The sequence below is a fragment of the Sorghum bicolor genome, chromosome 7 (assembly GCF_000003195.3).
Source record: "Sorghum bicolor cultivar BTx623 chromosome 7, Sorghum_bicolor_NCBIv3, whole genome shotgun sequence".
In the NCBI taxonomy this organism is placed as follows: domain Eukaryota; kingdom Viridiplantae; phylum Streptophyta; class Magnoliopsida; order Poales; family Poaceae; genus Sorghum; species Sorghum bicolor.
Genome location: NC_012876.2, coordinates 5,296,057 through 5,312,477, shown reverse-complemented (window position 1 = coordinate 5,312,477; position 16,421 = coordinate 5,296,057). Strand labels below are relative to the sequence as shown.

The 16,421-nt window shown below is 43.8% G+C and overlaps 3 protein-coding genes across 5 annotated transcripts; 2 read left to right on the top strand and 1 right to left on the bottom strand.

Moving 5' to 3' along the window:
• Window positions 4,039-5,262, top strand: LOC8069642. Its single transcript, XM_002445063.1, has one exon. It carries the CDS (start codon window positions 4,039-4,041, stop codon window positions 5,260-5,262), a length of 1,224 nt encoding a protein of 407 aa, XP_002445108.1.
• Window positions 4,961-9,795, bottom strand: LOC8080860 (pentatricopeptide repeat-containing protein At1g07590, mitochondrial). 3 transcript variants are annotated; one of them, XM_021464897.1, is made up of 4 exons: window positions 8,878-9,795; window positions 7,060-8,511; window positions 6,824-6,954; window positions 4,961-5,295 (listed from the first exon to the last, which is right to left on the bottom strand). In XM_021464897.1, the coding sequence occupies exons 1-2, from the start codon at window positions 9,502-9,504 to the stop codon at window positions 7,261-7,263; spliced, it is 1,878 nt and encodes a 625-aa protein (XP_021320572.1). In that variant the 5' UTR covers window positions 9,505-9,795; the 3' UTR covers window positions 4,961-5,295; window positions 6,824-6,954; window positions 7,060-7,260. The 3 variants fall into 3 exon arrangements, with proteins under 3 accessions (XP_021320572.1, XP_021320571.1, XP_002443909.2); XM_021464896.1 differs by lacking the exon at window positions 4,961-5,295 and adding an exon at window positions 5,989-6,300 and having other exon boundaries at window positions 6,385-6,954; XM_002443864.2 differs by lacking the exon at window positions 4,961-5,295 and having other exon boundaries at window positions 5,989-6,954.
• On the top strand, window positions 10,404-12,503 carry LOC8069641 (transcription factor bHLH35). Its single transcript, XM_002445062.2, has 4 exons — window positions 10,404-10,567; window positions 10,691-10,958; window positions 11,062-11,487; window positions 12,107-12,503. Exons 1-4 carry the CDS (start codon window positions 10,500-10,502, stop codon window positions 12,209-12,211), a joined length of 867 nt encoding a protein of 288 aa, XP_002445107.1. The 5' UTR covers window positions 10,404-10,499; the 3' UTR covers window positions 12,212-12,503.

Below are 16,421 nucleotides of genomic sequence, written 5' to 3'. Positions count from 1 at the left end.
TGGAGAAAAAAGGAATCAAGTTAGGGGTTGATTTTGGTTTGGTGAAGTAGTTGGAGGAAGAGGTGGCTATAATGGTGGTTGTGGGTGGCATTATTGCCTAAAGATGGGAGAGGCAAGATGGTTGGGGTCAGTGTTGGAGGGACACCTCGATGTCTTATTATATCAAATAGTTTTGTAAGGCACATGCACCCTCGCTTGTCGTGTTTCTCAGAATGAGGGAGCTCAGGACGAGAGCTCAATATTGTCAAATTGTAGGCTATGCGTATGCCCTTCGCTTATCACATTCCTATTAGAATGGGAAACTAGCATGCAAGCTCTTTATTGTCAAGATGTTATTATGTTAGCGATATACAAAAGCCTCTACTTGTCATGTTGCTCTTGGAATATGGGAACTAGTAGTGAACTTGTCATTTGGATATGAATAATGATGATATGCACTTGCTTGTCGTGTTGTCTCTGAAACTCAAAACAAAGGATTTTGGGTGTGATTGTGATGCAATGCACATGCTTGTCCTGTTGCACATGCTTGTCGTGTTGTTGTCAAAACTCAAAACAGAGGAATTTGGGTACATCTAATGATACTACACACTTGCTTGTCGTGTTGTTGTCGTAACTCAAAGCGGAGGATTTTGGGTACAACTAATGATGCTACATAACTACTTGTCGTGTTGCTATCAAAACTCGAAACAAAGGACTGTCTCTACTTGTCATGTTGCTATTGGAACATGGAAACTAGGAGTGAACTTGTCATTTTTGTACGGGCTAATGATGCTGCGCACCTGCTTGTCGTGTTGTTATCGAAACTCAAAATAGAGGATTTGCCTCTGCTTGTCATGTTGCCGCCGGAAGATGGGAACTAGCAATGAGCTTGTCATTTTGGTACGGCTAATGATGATACCCACCTACTTGTCGTTTGGGTACGATGCACTTGTTTTCCCACCGCTTATCTTTCTCTCAATCTCTCCCATACTCTTTATCCCTATTTGATCGGAAGCATGCATGGTGACAACCATTGATTGAATTATTTGGAGCCAATATCTCCCATTGGAGAAAAAAGAAATCAAGTTAGGTGTTGATTTTGGTTGGGTGAAGTAGTTGGAGGAAGAGGAGGCTATAAAGGTGGTTGTAGGAGGCATTCTTGCCTAAAGGTGGGAGAGGCAAGATGGTTGGGGTGAGTTGGAGGGACACCTCGATGTCTTGTTGTCCCAAATACTCAATCCATCCCAAATTGTAAGTCGTTTGACTTTTTTAATATCAAGTTTGACCACTTGTCTTATTCAAAGTTTTGTACAAAATATCACTTTTTTTGTTGTGTATTGGTTTATTAATAAAAGTTTTTCAAGAATGACTTAAAATTTGACTATATTTGCACAAATTTTTTGAATAAGACAAGTGGTGAAACTTGGAGTAAAAAAAGTCAAACGACTTACAATTTGGGATGGAGGGAGTAGTTTTTAAGGCACATGCACCCTCGCTTGTCATTTTCTCAAAATGAGGGAGCTTGGGACAGGAGCTCATTATTGTCAAATCATAGGCTATGTGTATGCCCTTCGCTTATCGCATTGCTATTAGAATGGGAAACTAGCATGCAAGCTCTTTATTGTCAAGACGTTATTATTTTAGCCATATACGAAAGCCTCTACTTGTCATGTTGCTCTTGAATCATGGGAACTAGTAGTGAAACATGTTGCTCTTGAAACGAAGGATTTTGGGTATGATTGATGATGCAATGCACATGCTTGTCATGTTGATGTCGAAACTCAAAACAATAGATTTTGAGTACGACTAATTAATGATGCTACACGCATGCTTGTCATGTTGTTGTCAAAACTCGAAACAGAGGAATTTGGGTACAAAAATGATGCTACACACCTGCTTGTCGTGTTGTTGTCATAACTCAAAGCGGAGGATTTTGGGTACGACTAATGTTGCTACATAACTACTTGTCTAATGTTGCTACATAACTACTTGTCGAGTTGTTGTCGAAACTCAAAATAGAGGACTTTGGGTACGACCAATGATGCTACGCTCGTGCTTGTCGTGTTGTTGAAACTAGAAACAAAGGATTTTGGGTACTACTAACGATGCTACGCACCTGCTTGTCATGTTGTTGTTGAAACTTAAAACAAAGGATTCTGGGTACGACTAATGATGCATGCGCTTGTCGTGTTGTCGTAAAAACTCGAAACATGGGATTTTAGGTATGACTAATGATGCTAGACACCTGCTTTGTCGTGTTGTTGTCGAAACTCAAAGTAGAGGATTTTGGGCACGACTAATGATGCTATGCTGCACTTGCTTGTCGTGTTGTTGTCGAAACTAGAAACGGAGGATTTTGGGTATGACTAATGATCTATGCTCATGTTTAACGTGTTGTTAAAACTCGAAACAAAGACTTTGGGGCACGAGTAATGATGTTACGCACTTGCTTATCGTTTTGTTGTCAAAACTCGAAATAGAAAATCTAGCAGGTGACTCTGTCATTGTTAAACCTCTAGCAATCTATACACGCTCTACTCATTTTGCTGATGAAACAAGAAGCTAAGGGTGCTCGCACAATATCAAGCACTAGAGTACATCTCTATCTCTATCTCTATCTCTAACTCTAACTCTATCTCTATCTCTAGGATATAAAATCTTTAGATAATATAATATCTACCAAAATACTTTTCATTAATGCACCAAATCTTTTTGATTCAAAAATAAATGATTTCCATGCTATAAAATGGGACACCAGCGGGGGCTCTTGAGGCAACAAAGACAAGCGAAGTAAAACCGAGTTCCAGCCTTTCTCCCCTGGTTCCTCTCTTTCTCATGCAGCTGGAGGCCTGACAGTCCAATCCACTCTTGAGTCTCCGACTTCGAATTCTGTAAGGAATAAATAAACACAAATCCCTTCCATTCCATGTCTTTGCTTGCACATGATTCAATTCTGGAATGCCTAGCGTTGTGGAGCCTTTGGACATATATATTTGAAATTTAGTTTCTATATTAGGTAGTTTGTGATCCTTTCTTTTCGCTAAAGTGGTATCCCGAGTCTTGCATCGGTTACTATGTTTTCTTAAAAGTAGAGGTAAAACTCTTTTTAAAAAAATGATTCAAACCTAGAATCAGTTCCGCATGCTCCTCCAGCGATTTCTCACCACTATTATCACTGATGGTGGGGCCTGAGAGAACCTCGGCCCTCCTAGCTCAAATTCAATTTTAGGGCCACTATATAAAAGTATGTAAACCACTTATAACTAGCCATTCTGTCATATAAGAGGAGACTATCTAAATATTACAAATTTAACACATAACTGCATGTCAGATGATGTTTTTATCCCATGTCTAAATAACAAATCTGGTGAAAACATTAATGCCAAAAAAAAAACTTTAACATTATAGTCATTCCTAACATATATATTTTTTTTAAAAAAATCTCATTAGGTAGACCAATACTATATATATCTTCATAATTAAGAATAAGTATGATCCAATTTAATTAAAATTTACACATTTAGTCCTTTTTTGAGTACATGACAGCATAAATATTGAGAAACAAAGTTAGTACATAATTTTGATGCATCTTCATTTAGCGTTTTCTTGTAGGCAAAAAAACTGATGGCGGAAAAGCCTTATGACTAGCTAGTTAACAGATTGTGAAATCCACCATCCGTTTAAATTAATTTAATATAACAATTCTAGACTTGTACTAGCTAGTTTTTTTTTCTCTTTTTGACGAGATGTACTAGCTAGTTGAGGCCGCTTCAGCCTTCATCAGGCCGTGGCGCTGCACGATGCGCCTTGCCCCTGTGCCCTACGGCAGTGTGGCACGCCCAACTGCCCAAGTGCCCAGGTGCTGATGCACTGTAGCCCGTTGAGGCGTCGAGCATGAAGCTGCGCAGGCTGTAGGTCCGCCGGCCATCAGCGTCGGTAGAGAGCCTTGCTCTTGCTGTTTCTGATTGGTGTCTCTTCCCTTCCATGGAGGTCTTGCAGGTGTAGGAGAGTCCGTGCATTAATCGGTGGCGACCAAGTGGGTGCGGTGACTGCGCGAGAATGGCAGGCGACGAGGCTGCGGAGGGCAGCGGGAGGATGCACATGGATCTAAACCTGCATGTCGGCCTCCCTCCATTGCCACAGCCTCGAGTCCAGCTCGACACTTCCACAGCTTCTTCCTCGACGTTGATGCCCCCCAACTTGACCGGTGCTACGCCGGAAGCTCCAACAACCGGCGAGCCCGAGGAATCACTCGCCCCGGCGGCGACAACCTTTTCGCCGTCGAATACGACGCTCTTCGCCCTAGAGGAGCACCCAATGCTTGACCCCATTGTTTATTCCTGGCTCGACGGCAATAGTGCCAGCGGTGAAGAGTACACTGATGCTCCTGAGCCGTCGGCGCCAGCGCCGGTGGATGGTCTTCTGGTAGCAAGGTCTGTGCGACCTAGCCGAGTGGCTGCTGCTACTGGAATGGAGATGGTGAACACAAGTACACTTGGGCAGCAGTCCACTCAAGGGGCTGCTGCAACTACAATTGAGCTCCGTTTTCTGAGGATGATACAGATCAGCCAGCAACACAACATTGTGAGGCCAGGATCAGCTAACCTCACTCAAAGCTCCTTCGAAGCGGCAAGGGGGCCAAATCCGGATGGCGGCGACAACTCCAGCTTTGAGTGTACCATCTGTCTTGAGCTAGCTAGACAGCCTGTGGTTACATCTTGTGGCCACCTCTTCTGCTGGCCGTGCTTGTACCAGTGGCTCCATGCACAATCATCCTCCTTTGAGTGCCCTGTCTGCAAGGGCGAGGTGTTGACAGGGGATATCACTCCGATATATGGAAGAGGCGGTGAAGAAGAAGGGGTGTCCACCGCCACCACCAACCCTAACTTGCCACCCAGGCCGCAAGCACACAGAAGGGAGAGCTTGAGGCAGCAGCTGCAAATGGCGGGAAGGGACGGGAACACAAGAGAAATGGTAAGGGTGCTGAGGCAGTTGATACAAGACGAGAACCAGGGTTGGGATGCAATCCCAGCGAGGGTCGAGACGACTTGGGTTCCTGCAGCCCGGCAAAGGGCTGGCGCTCGGAGACAGCAAAGGCAGGATAGGAATGCTGCACCTGCACAGGTGGTTCTTGCAGCTCCTCAGCAGCCATCGTCTATGGAACAGCTATTGACTTCTAGCACTGCAGCTGCTATAGTAGCGGGCGAACCTGGGCCAAGTAGTCGGTCAAGAAGGCCTTCGGAGTCTCCAACCATAAGAAGGACAAGGAGGAGGCCACAGTAGGTAGCAGAGTGTTGTCACTCACTTCAAAAGAACCTACAGACACAGACCATGCCCCGGTGTTAGTCATTACCCATGATTAGCTTTAGCTCCATAACCTACAGACTCAATAATTGGTTTTGGTATGATATGTTATTATAACTTCCATGATGTGGTTATTCCTGAGTTTTCAACATAGTTATTGTTCAAAATTGCAAGCATGTACTATTTGCAAACTATTCTTGCGGAAAACAATTATTGAGTCTGCTTGGGTCTCTCTGCTTCTGCTCCAATTGCTAGTGTCATTGTGACTGAGCAGCACAAAAGTAGTGGTACCAGAATCATGTTGCCTTGATATGCCGCTAGGTATTTGTACTTAAAATTGCCACCGAGTAGCACAGGGAATTTGTTGTGACTGTGTGGTACTGTGGTGAACCGTATCATTCCTCGTTCTGCACAAGTTGCCTTGTTATGCCACTGGGTATTAGTACACAAAACTTATACAGATGTGATACTGCAAAATACGTGCACTCCTTTTTGCATTTTGTGGCAGCAGTTAGGTATTTTTCTTTTGACATTCTATAACTGGATAGCACAAAACTATGTTCTCTCATATATAATTCACAAAACCGGTGTATGTTTACTTCAAAGGCTCAAAAAGAGAAGGGACCCTTAGTTTTAGCACAATCTTTCATGCAACATTCACCTATAATCAGCGGATCAGCCCAAAATAGATTTATACAGCAAATGGAGACGATAAAATCAATGGGGTATTTTCCATTTACATGTCATTCTGACCTGAACATTCAGAAAGATTGCATCACACGTCCTCATGATAAGACTGACGACATTCTTTGTGGACTACTAGCTGTTCACATTTTCTGATGGAAAATCATCTCGTTACTTGAGACCAAGAACAGGTTGATGTATAATTATTTAAAATAATCAAAGGTCCACAAGATGGAACTACAAGCTCTACAAGAGCAACAAAAGTTTTTTATAAAAAAAACCATAATGTTGCAGTCCCACATGACCACTTTAACCAGTATGTAGACTTCTAACCTGTAAGCCTCTATATAGTCAATTATTCTGAATCCCTATGTAATTAAATTAATAGATGAGGTAGAAATTTTTTGGAGCCCTCACCATGGAAATTTCCAGGGTCCTTAAACCTCACAATTGAATAGTATCTGCAAAGCAACAAGCTCAAGAGCAAAGAGAATTGTCACGGTCCTTACACCTTGCAATTGGACAGCATCCGACGCAATGAGCTCAACAGCAAATTATTTAGAATGGTTGGCCAAGTTAATATCATTCGTGAAATTGCTTTGTGTTTGTTTCGATTCCATTCACTACCCTTAACATATGGAGAATTTGATCATGTTTGACTTGTGTATAGGCAAAAGGCACAATAGAGTTCTGTGTTCAGTTCTGCAACCGGAGAATAGCACTTGTTTATTCAGCTTGATTCTGGAAAAGCATGTGCAGAGGATGCTTCTACTGCTTTATCATATAGTATAGCTAGAAGCTAGCAGCCTAGCACCTTAAAAGTGTTGCAGGAGCAAGGGTCTGCAAAGACTCTTACCAGTAGCAGTAGCAGCAGAATGACATATTCAGGATGTGTAGCACATCTGTGTGGCATGATAAAAGACAATGGCCTCCTTTATTGTTTGAGTGCCTGTATTCCATCTTTTGTACTTGAGATGCAATGCAGCACTGGATGACAAATATGATACCAATATTAAGTTGAATCAGTTGATATACCGACTGTATGACAAAAAGGAACATTTTCAAAATTTGGAATGCACAAGTTTTGTATACCTTGCAGTTCTAAAACTGTTCATGATAGAAATAGATAGCTGTATCTCTCCAATTGATTTGTGCAGAATATTGGGATTACTGTGCAAAAAATGATCGCCAGAAGACATTTGCTGCAACATGTTGTCCACAAGTTCTCTAATGATTTTTGCATGACAAAATCCAGCAGTGGTTTTCCTTGAAAGCACCAACACACATAGAGCATTAGATCTTGAACTGTTCAATCAGTCTGAGAAGGCTATATGTCTCAGCATCAGGCATTGCCCCTCTCAAAATCATTGTCCTCAACAAATCTGGCTCATAAACTTTTGCCTTCACATAAGCTTTCAGGAGGGTGTTATACACAAAGGAATTCCGAGAATATTTTGATTCATTCAGTTCACTGTATAGTCTCTTTGCATTTTCCAAGTCTCCAATTTCTGCAAAGTTCTCAAGCAACAGATGTGTGGTCTCCAACCATGGTGTTGAACTCCTCACCTTTTTAGTGACGACTTCCTTCTTTCCCATATCTATTGTGTTCAAGGCTTCTTTAACAAGACCCGATTTCAAGCAACCCAATGCTAAGTGGCGATAAGTAATAGCATTAGGCTGGCATCCGTTTGCTCTCATTTCCTTGAATACAGATGATGCTTTATCCACAACACCGTGCCTGCAGTAAACTGATAAAATGGAATTGAACTGTTCTGTAAGGCTTAACTTTTTTGTTGATTTTATCTGGACCCATATCTTCTCTGCCTGATCAATGGAACCAACCTTTCCAAATGCTTCTATTGCTACTGTGAAGCTTTTGGATCGAACATGAGGGAGGTCTTGCATGATCTCCCATGTCCTCTTTAGCTCCTTTTCCTTCCCAAGGTATCCATACAAGATAAGAAGAATTTCCAGTGTGGACCAATTAGTACCTGTCATGGAATTCTCAATGGCTTCTACATATGTGTGGCAAACAGTATATAGTCTTGCAACAGCATGTGAAATAGCTAGAATGCCATAAGTGATCTCATTGGGCTCAATCTTTGCTCTTTTCATATCACTAAACACCCTGGCTAGCCCGTCAATGTTGTGCTCATTGGCTTGTATTTTCAACAGGATGTTGTAGGTTGACGTGTGAGGGGTCACACGATCAGCTTTCATTTGATAAAGGATCTTGGATATAGTTTTCCTGCGACTGGGTGAAGAATGAAGGATGATCAGGCGGTTGTAAACATATGGCGAGATCGGCAAGGACAATTCTCTCATCTTCCTCATGTAAGCGTATGAATGCTTAATGAGATCCAGATCCAAAGCAGCCATGACAAGGTTGTTATAGAGGAGCTCTTTCTGGTATTCCTGAGGTACGCGAAGGAAGAGGCTTTCGGCTTCAGAAATGCCATGGACTTTAGCTGTGAACTCCAGCAGATACGAGTAATCAAGCTCACTCAGCTTGTAGGGCCTCTCTCTCACGATCCATTCCATGACCTGTGGGAAGGAAAGGAAAAAAAACTGTCATATCCTGAGCAAATACTAGATGGTAGGGACTAGGAAATCTTATGTCCATTTGAATTACCACTACTCGGCACATTGTTCAAGCACAAATAAAGAGAAGCTAGTTCTATGCTGATGAGCTAACTAGAAGGTGGAAGTGAACTAGTACCATTCAAATAAACACCCACCACATTTGTGAACAAGAACATAGATCAGCAGTTCAGCACAACGCAAGAGCACTAACAGAAGGGAGAGCAAAGAAACCTGGAAATTTCATGTCACTGCACAGCTCAACTCGCGTCAATCACCAAGGAAAGCTCTCATGAACTGGCAGAGGCGAAGTGAGGGAAAAGGGGGCACCTGCAGGGCGGTGCGGTGTAGACGGTGTCGTCGGAGGCGGTTGATGGCGTGGAATACGTGGCCGCGGTGCACGGCGCGGCCGTCGGCCATCCAGCCCCGCATGGCCGCGCCGACCGACGCCGCCCGCTCCACCCGCCGCGCCAGCGAGCCCTCCTGCCCTGGCACGTCGCGGGGCCCCTCCGCCCCAAGAGAAGGAGGAGGAGGAGGAGGAGGAGGAGGCGCGGTGGCGTTGCTTCCGGAGCTGGTGAAGAATCCTGCGGTGGGGACGGGGAGCGGCGGCCGCCGTCGCCGGAGCAGCACTCGGAGCAGCAGCATCGCTGCTTCGCAGAGGCGGAGGCCCCCAGTACGGCGAGCGCCGGAGTCGTGGCCCAACTTCGATCGGTCGAGGAGCCCATTAGCCCAAGGGCCCAACACAACAACATATCCCATCATTTTCTCAAAAAAAAAAGAAGAAGAAGAAGAAGAATGGCCTCTCACTCTCTCGCTCGTTGCGCCGCTCACAGTGGCATCAGTCAGTTCCACCGCCGGCGCGCCCCTAGACGCGGCAAGCTGCGGCGCCGCGTCGTTGCTGTCGGCGTGGGTCGCGCCGACCGGTCGTAGTGCGCCATCCTCGTCGGGTCGGGACATTGGGAGATGGCTACGCCCTCAGTCTGCATCATCCACGGCAGCAACGACACCATCCGTGACTAGTATGGATTTACCAAGGCCATGTACGAGGTTCGTCCGCTAGCTCGATGCCCCCCTCCCAACCCTGTTCCTCCCTCCGGTGAATCCGTTGGGACGGGGAGCCTCTCGTTTGAGATGAGCCAGCGCGTCGGGATTACATAGGCAACATTGTAACTCGTTTGGATTTATCGGCGAGTTTTCGCCATTCGTATAGAACAGCTAATGGCAGTTGATTTTATGGTTTTACTAATTGATCGTTACAATTTGTTGTTAGTGGTATGTCTTCTCATGGTGGTGTACTGTTCTTATATGTATTATCACATATAATCTTATATTATACATTAACTGATATGTTCTTTAAATTTATAAGTTTGTTAGCTCTTGGATAGTTAGATCTTGGTTACTCGGTTCATGTTGAATGAGTGAATTATATTAAGGTGCTCCTGTTTTGATCATCTCTACACCCTTTGATGTATTGCAGCGTTGATTCCATGGTTTTACTAATTGGTTGTAACAGTTTGTTGTTAGTGGTGTATAAATAAATAAATAAATAAATAAACAAATAAAATAATCCGCGAGGCGTGCGCGCGCGTCGAAGTCGCTATCCCACCCCCGCGGCTGCCAAGGTGGGGCCCGGCCACGGGCGCTCTCGAATTCACGCACGTTTCCCTCCTGAGCTGAGAGTCACGCCACGCAGAGGAGACCGGGGAGCCCGTGCGCGTCCGCGTCCGGCGTCCGCGTCGGGTGCAATTCCCGCACGTTTTCCCTCCTGGTACGGCATGCGCGTCCGCGTCGGGTGCGGGGGCCCTACCTGTAAGGCTCACATGCCGAAGCCTATAAAAGAGCTGGAGGGAGACCAGTGAACTCATCACTCCAGCACAGCGAGCAACAACTCAAAAAAGGAGCAGAGCAGAGCAGAGCAGAGGAGGGGGAAGAGACCAGCCAGCCAGGCAGCCATGGAAATGGGCGACAGCTTCGAGTACTACTGGGAGACGCAGCAGTACCTGGAGTCAGAGGAGCTCAGGTACGCGCCGCCGCGCCGGCCATCGTCCGCCATTGCTATTGGAATTTGGATTTGGCAGCAGCAGCAGCAGGGAGTCTGATCTGACTGGAATTGCCGTTGCCGTTGCTGTTGCTGTTGCTGCAGCATCTACCTTGGTACGCAGGACGACGCCCTGTCCTGCTACGACTCCAGCTCGCCGGACGGCTCCATCTCCAATAACTCCTCCTGGGCCGCGCCGGCGGGGACGGTGGCCACGGCGGCGGCCGGAAAGGAGGAGGAGGGCCCCGGCGGCGCGGGCGGAGGTGGTGCGGTGGCCGCCGCGAACAAGAACATCATCATGGAGCGCGACCGCCGGCGCAAGCTCAACGAGAAGCTCTACGCGCTGCGCAGCGTCGTGCCCAACATCACCAAGGTGAGACCACAGCCCGTCCGGCCGCCGGCACTCGGCATTGCATTGACAAGGCGTTCTTGTTCTAACGGCGGCGAACTCACTCCTGTTTGCATTGCAATCGCAGATGGACAAGGCGTCGATCATCAAGGACGCGATCGAGTACATCGAGGCGCTGCAGGCGGAGGAGCGGCGGATGCTGCAGGAGGTGCGCGCGCTGGAGGAGGCAGACGCCGCCGAGGAGCGCTGCGAGTACGACGAGTACGGCGAGGAGGGCGCGCTCCTGCAGGCGGCGGATCGGGGGAGGAAGAAGATGAAGCGGACGCAGTCCGTGCCTTCGTCGTCCGTCCCGGCGGCCGCGGCGCCCGTGGAGGTCCTGGAGCTCCGCGTGTCGGAGGTGGGCGACCGCGTGCTGGTGGTCAACGTGACGTGCGGCAAGGGCCGCGACGCCATGGCCCGCGTGTGCCGCGCCGTCGAGGAGCTCCGCCTCCGCGTCATCACCGCCAGCATCACCTCCGTCGCCGGCTGCCTCATGCACACCATCTTCGTCGAGGTACCCACCTGATTGCTCTGCTTTTTCTTGTCGAGTTTTTTTTTTCTAAGGCTTAGGATGACGTCAGGCACCATAGCTTTTGTAGGTTTGACCTTACAATTTGGAAATTTTTTTACCCCCTTTTTTTATTTGAAAATGTGGAGTGAATAAAAAAAAAGATCCTTGCCCTATTCCATTTACGGCTGTTAAAACCAACACCACGAACTGAACCCCAAAAAAAAAAAAAAATCTGCCACGAGTTCCTTTTGCTGATCCACGTCAGATGCGAGTCTGATTGGTGATTGGAAAAAAAGGACACCGCTGCCTGCCTCACATGTCGAATAGCAGCTGGAAAACGATGGGCACGTGCTTGAGGAACCGCATCTCTGCAAGTCTCCATCATCCATGCATGAATTAGTAAAATAAATTATAATAACACGCAACAAATTGTTTCCCACATGTGGCGACTGATGATTCTTGGCCAATGCCAAGCACAACCTGCACGTGCTCGAATTCTCGCATAGGGTTAGCGTGTGGTTAGCTGAGATTCTTTTCATGAATTGATGAATAATATAATTTTGCTATTTGGGTAAAAAAGACTTATAGTCCAACAATCGGGTGATTTTAATTGTTTTTTCAGGTGGATTTGGATGAAGCGAATCGTATTCAAATGAAGCACATGATTGAGGCCGCTCTGAGTCAGCTAGATGCCGCCGGGAGTCCGCCAAGTGCGATGAGCTATTAGAAAGGGATAATCACGATGCTGACGTCAGCCGTCCTAGATAGCTAGCTAGCTATTTTGGTCGACCATGTAGGAGTCAACAAATGCGAAGCCAATGGTGTTTCCAGTGCTGCTCTCTTTTTTATTTATTTATTTTTCTACGCCCCTTGCGCATTATAGGAATTAATTAAATAGGAGGTGGCTGATTTTCTAGAGGCACTATGTCAGGGGTGTGATGGGGCTTTTATAGAACTTTGATGTAATGAACTGAGATGTAAATTCCCAAATAAGAAGTTCATTGACTCCGGATGGTCTCTACAAGGGAAAAAAAAAGTCATGGTAAAATATACTTCCTCCATTCCAAAGAATCTTAGAGAGTCAAAGCATTTTAACGTTTGACCAAAATTATAGAGTAAAATACTAAGATTTGTAACGTAAAGTGAGTATACTATGAAAATATAATTAAAAAGGAATCTAATGATATTTAGTTGGTATCATAATAATTATTATTTTATCATATAAATTTGGTCAAACTTTGAAAAGTTTAACTCTCCAAGATTCTTAGAATGACTTACAATTTGAAATGGAGGGAGTAGTTTCTATGATTCTTTATTGCAACAAATGAAAAAACTTATTGCAACAAATGAAACTATGGTCATGCTAATAACATGTTTTCTTTCATGAACCAGCATGTTCTCTCACACAAAGTCTGAGACCCTATTTATAGATCAATAAAATATAAGTTGCTAGCTACTAAAAAAATACTTGACTAATCTAAACAACCTGGCTGATAAATAATTTTGAACTATTTATGGGCTGTGCTCTAGCAGCGGTCATCAAAATAGAGCTCCGAAACTCATTCCAGTGAAGAATGATAGCTAGGCCCCACTTGTCATTGACCTTCTCAGCCAAAACACTTGGAGCGACTTCAACACCATCCCTGCCGACTTCTTCAACAGTCTTACCGGCCTCCTTGAGATCTCCCTCGGAAGTCACGAACAACCCGTGCATCATAATGCCTTCTGTACGTGATGGCAGCGAAGGGTGGGCGCTCCCACTTATGCTCGCCGACTTCGTGCCCTCGACAACTGCAGCCTCACTAGCGCCATACCGGATTTCCTCGAGCGCCTTACCGGCCTCCTGAACCTCATTGCCATCGTCGGTCCTCAATAACCAGCGGAATCGGGGTGAGTGGGAAAGGAAGTGGATGAAAGGATTAGGATCCATGTGACCAGAGCCGGAGATGACAACTCTGAACAATCGTACCGTAGGTTGAACAGAAGGGTTGGAAACGCATTTTCCTCACCTTCTCTCTAGAAATCTGATAAATAAATAAAATAGTTAGTGTCACATATTACAGCAATTGTATGCGCTTTCATAATGGTAATGGCCAAATTTCAGAGTTGGCAAGTATGTTCCTGAGTGAATTTTCCTATCTATTATTAGTGTGCCTTATACGGGAGAAAGTAATTAAGTTGCCTTAAAAAAGACAGCTACTTAAAGAACCGTTGCAGCCAATTATGAGAATTTAAGTCGTCTGTCTCAAAGTTTAGCTAATTCAGACGACATAATTGTCATAATTAAACGGTCTCCTAACGACCAGAAGATAAATAAAATAAATTAAAAATAAAACGACACTCTTTTGGTCGTTCCATGTCATGTCATACTGAGGCTTTGTTTAGTTCGTAAAAATTTTTAAGATTCCACATCACATCAAATCTTTGGTCGTATACATGGAGCATTAAATATAGACGAAAATAAAAAAACTAATTGCACAGTTTATCTGTAATTTATGAGATGAATCTTTTAAGCATAGTTACTCCATAATTGGACAATGTTTGTCAAATAAAAACGAAAGTGCTACAGTAGCAAAAATCCAAATTTTTACGAACTAAACAAAGCCTCAGTGTACATAAACTTTGTGTGGAAACATCTGAGACAGGTCTACCGTCTCGGTCCACGACCATTCATATTCATATTTCATTCACACCAGCCACTGATATAGAGAGGAGATGTCACTATTATATATACGTACAGCATGTGCGTGGCAACAAATAACCTGCTACGCTGCTAGCTTTTAGCTGCAACTGCAAGCAACGTGTGTGGTGGTTCTGACGTGCACAACGAAACAAAGATGCCATCGCTTTCGTTTAGTTTATACCGGCCTGTAGTCTACTGGTAGCGTTGCACGTCACACTTGCACATAGTACACGGCAAAATAGCTTTTGTTCCACGTGCTGTAAATTGTGCTCTCTCGCGGGGTCTCGATCGCCTTCATTCCTTTCTTTAATTTTGTCTCATCGTACGTGGAGCTATATATGTTGATAGCACATCAAACTGTCCTGTGCTTTTGAGGTGACTGAAGATAGTATGCTACAGTATATTTTTAGAATAAAAATAATGTATGTTAATTCTTTGTCAGGCCTTGTTTAGATCCAAAAAGTCTTTAGATTTTGATACTGTAGCATTTTTGTTTTTATTTTACAAACATTGTCCAATCATAGAGTAACTAAGTTTCAAAGATTCGTCTCATGATTTACAGACAAACTATGCAATTAGTTTTTGTTTTTATTTATATTTAATGCTCCATGTATGTGCTACAAAATTCAATCTGACGGGAAATCTTGAAAAGTTTTTGGTTTTGGATGAAGCCTAGGAGCCGGTGACTGCTCTGCGGTGGGGCTTAAAGAACTTTGATGTAAAATGAATGAACAAAGATGTAAATTTTGAAATAAGAAGTTCATTGACTCTGCATGGTCTCTAGAAGGAAAAGTCATGGCAAAAAAAATAGTTTATATGATTCTCTGTTGCAACAAATGAATCTATGAGTATGGGAAATTACTTTCAAGTCCTAATCCGCTGATAAAATGTGTGTTTTCTTTCACAAAACCAGCATGTTGTCACACAAAGCCTTAGACCCTATTTAGTTCAGATCAATAAAATAAGTTGCTAGCTACTAAAAAAAGTGTTTAGCTAATCTAAACAACCTAGTAGCTAATCTAAAAAGTGTTCCGCTGATAAAATAAGTTGCTAGCTACTAAAAATAAATTATTTTGAGCTATACTCAACCACCCAAATACATACAAATCTGAACAAAACATTATCTGGATTTTTTTACCTATATTGTTTTGGACGGAATGAGCATGTGCTAAATATGATGTGCAAACTCATTCCGCGGTGGATAGTGCAGCGGCATGGCAACTTGCCCTGCAATTAAACTATGATGAAAGGTCAAGAAGATGACATGGCATTAATTTACCCACTTGATCGATTGATTAAGCGATCGTAAAAAAAGGAGATAAGCTCACGTGTTGAATAGAGAAGATTAAACTATGATTGATTAATTAAAATCACGCACGTTGTCCTGACGATGGGGAGGGGGAGTCGGATCAGAGTGGACTCTGCGTGCAGCTGGGCTGCCACTGCCAGGCTAGCCCCACCACGGCGTGGGCGAGAGTGTCCTTGCCATCGAGGAGCTCCGGCTCCTTCGTCGGCTGTGCCTCATGGTCATGCACACCGTCATCGTCGTAGTACGTCGCCGGCGGGCATCACATCTTGGTTTACTGTATTCTTGAATTTCTTTTCTACCAGCTAACCGTGTTTTTCGAATTGTTAGTATGATATTTGGATTATTAATATTGGTTTATTTATGCAACTTTACAGTTTAATCTTTGAATGGAAGACTCATCATGTTAATAAATCACCATCATTTCATTATCACTTAATTATCAATAGTTCTGTACAATGTCAATTTAAATTTCCATTTTATTTTATCCCCTTTAAAATTAAGTATAGATAATATACTTCATTCTTATCCTCTCTTGTTGTATCCCATGAGTTAAATTTCTATTTTCTTTTATCCTCTTTAAAATTAAGTATAGATAATATACTTCATCCTTTAGTTTTTTGTATTTTTTATCGTCTCTTGTTGTATCCCATGAGACCTCATGTGTCTTTATTTTTAATTTTTCAACTTTTTATCCCCTCTAGAAATTATAACTACAAATAACCTATTTCAGCTTTTATTTTGCAATTTTTTTCATCCTATCTTGTTGTAAGTATCTTTTATGGCTATACTTTGAACTATTTGTATTTCATTTGAACTCGTAGTTTGTCATAGTTTTTAGCTAACCTTTGAATTTAAGGCTTATCGTGTTATCTAATGGAAGCGGTGTTACCGAATACAAATATGATTTTACCGAATTGCATAAAAAAAAATTGTGCAGCATACCCT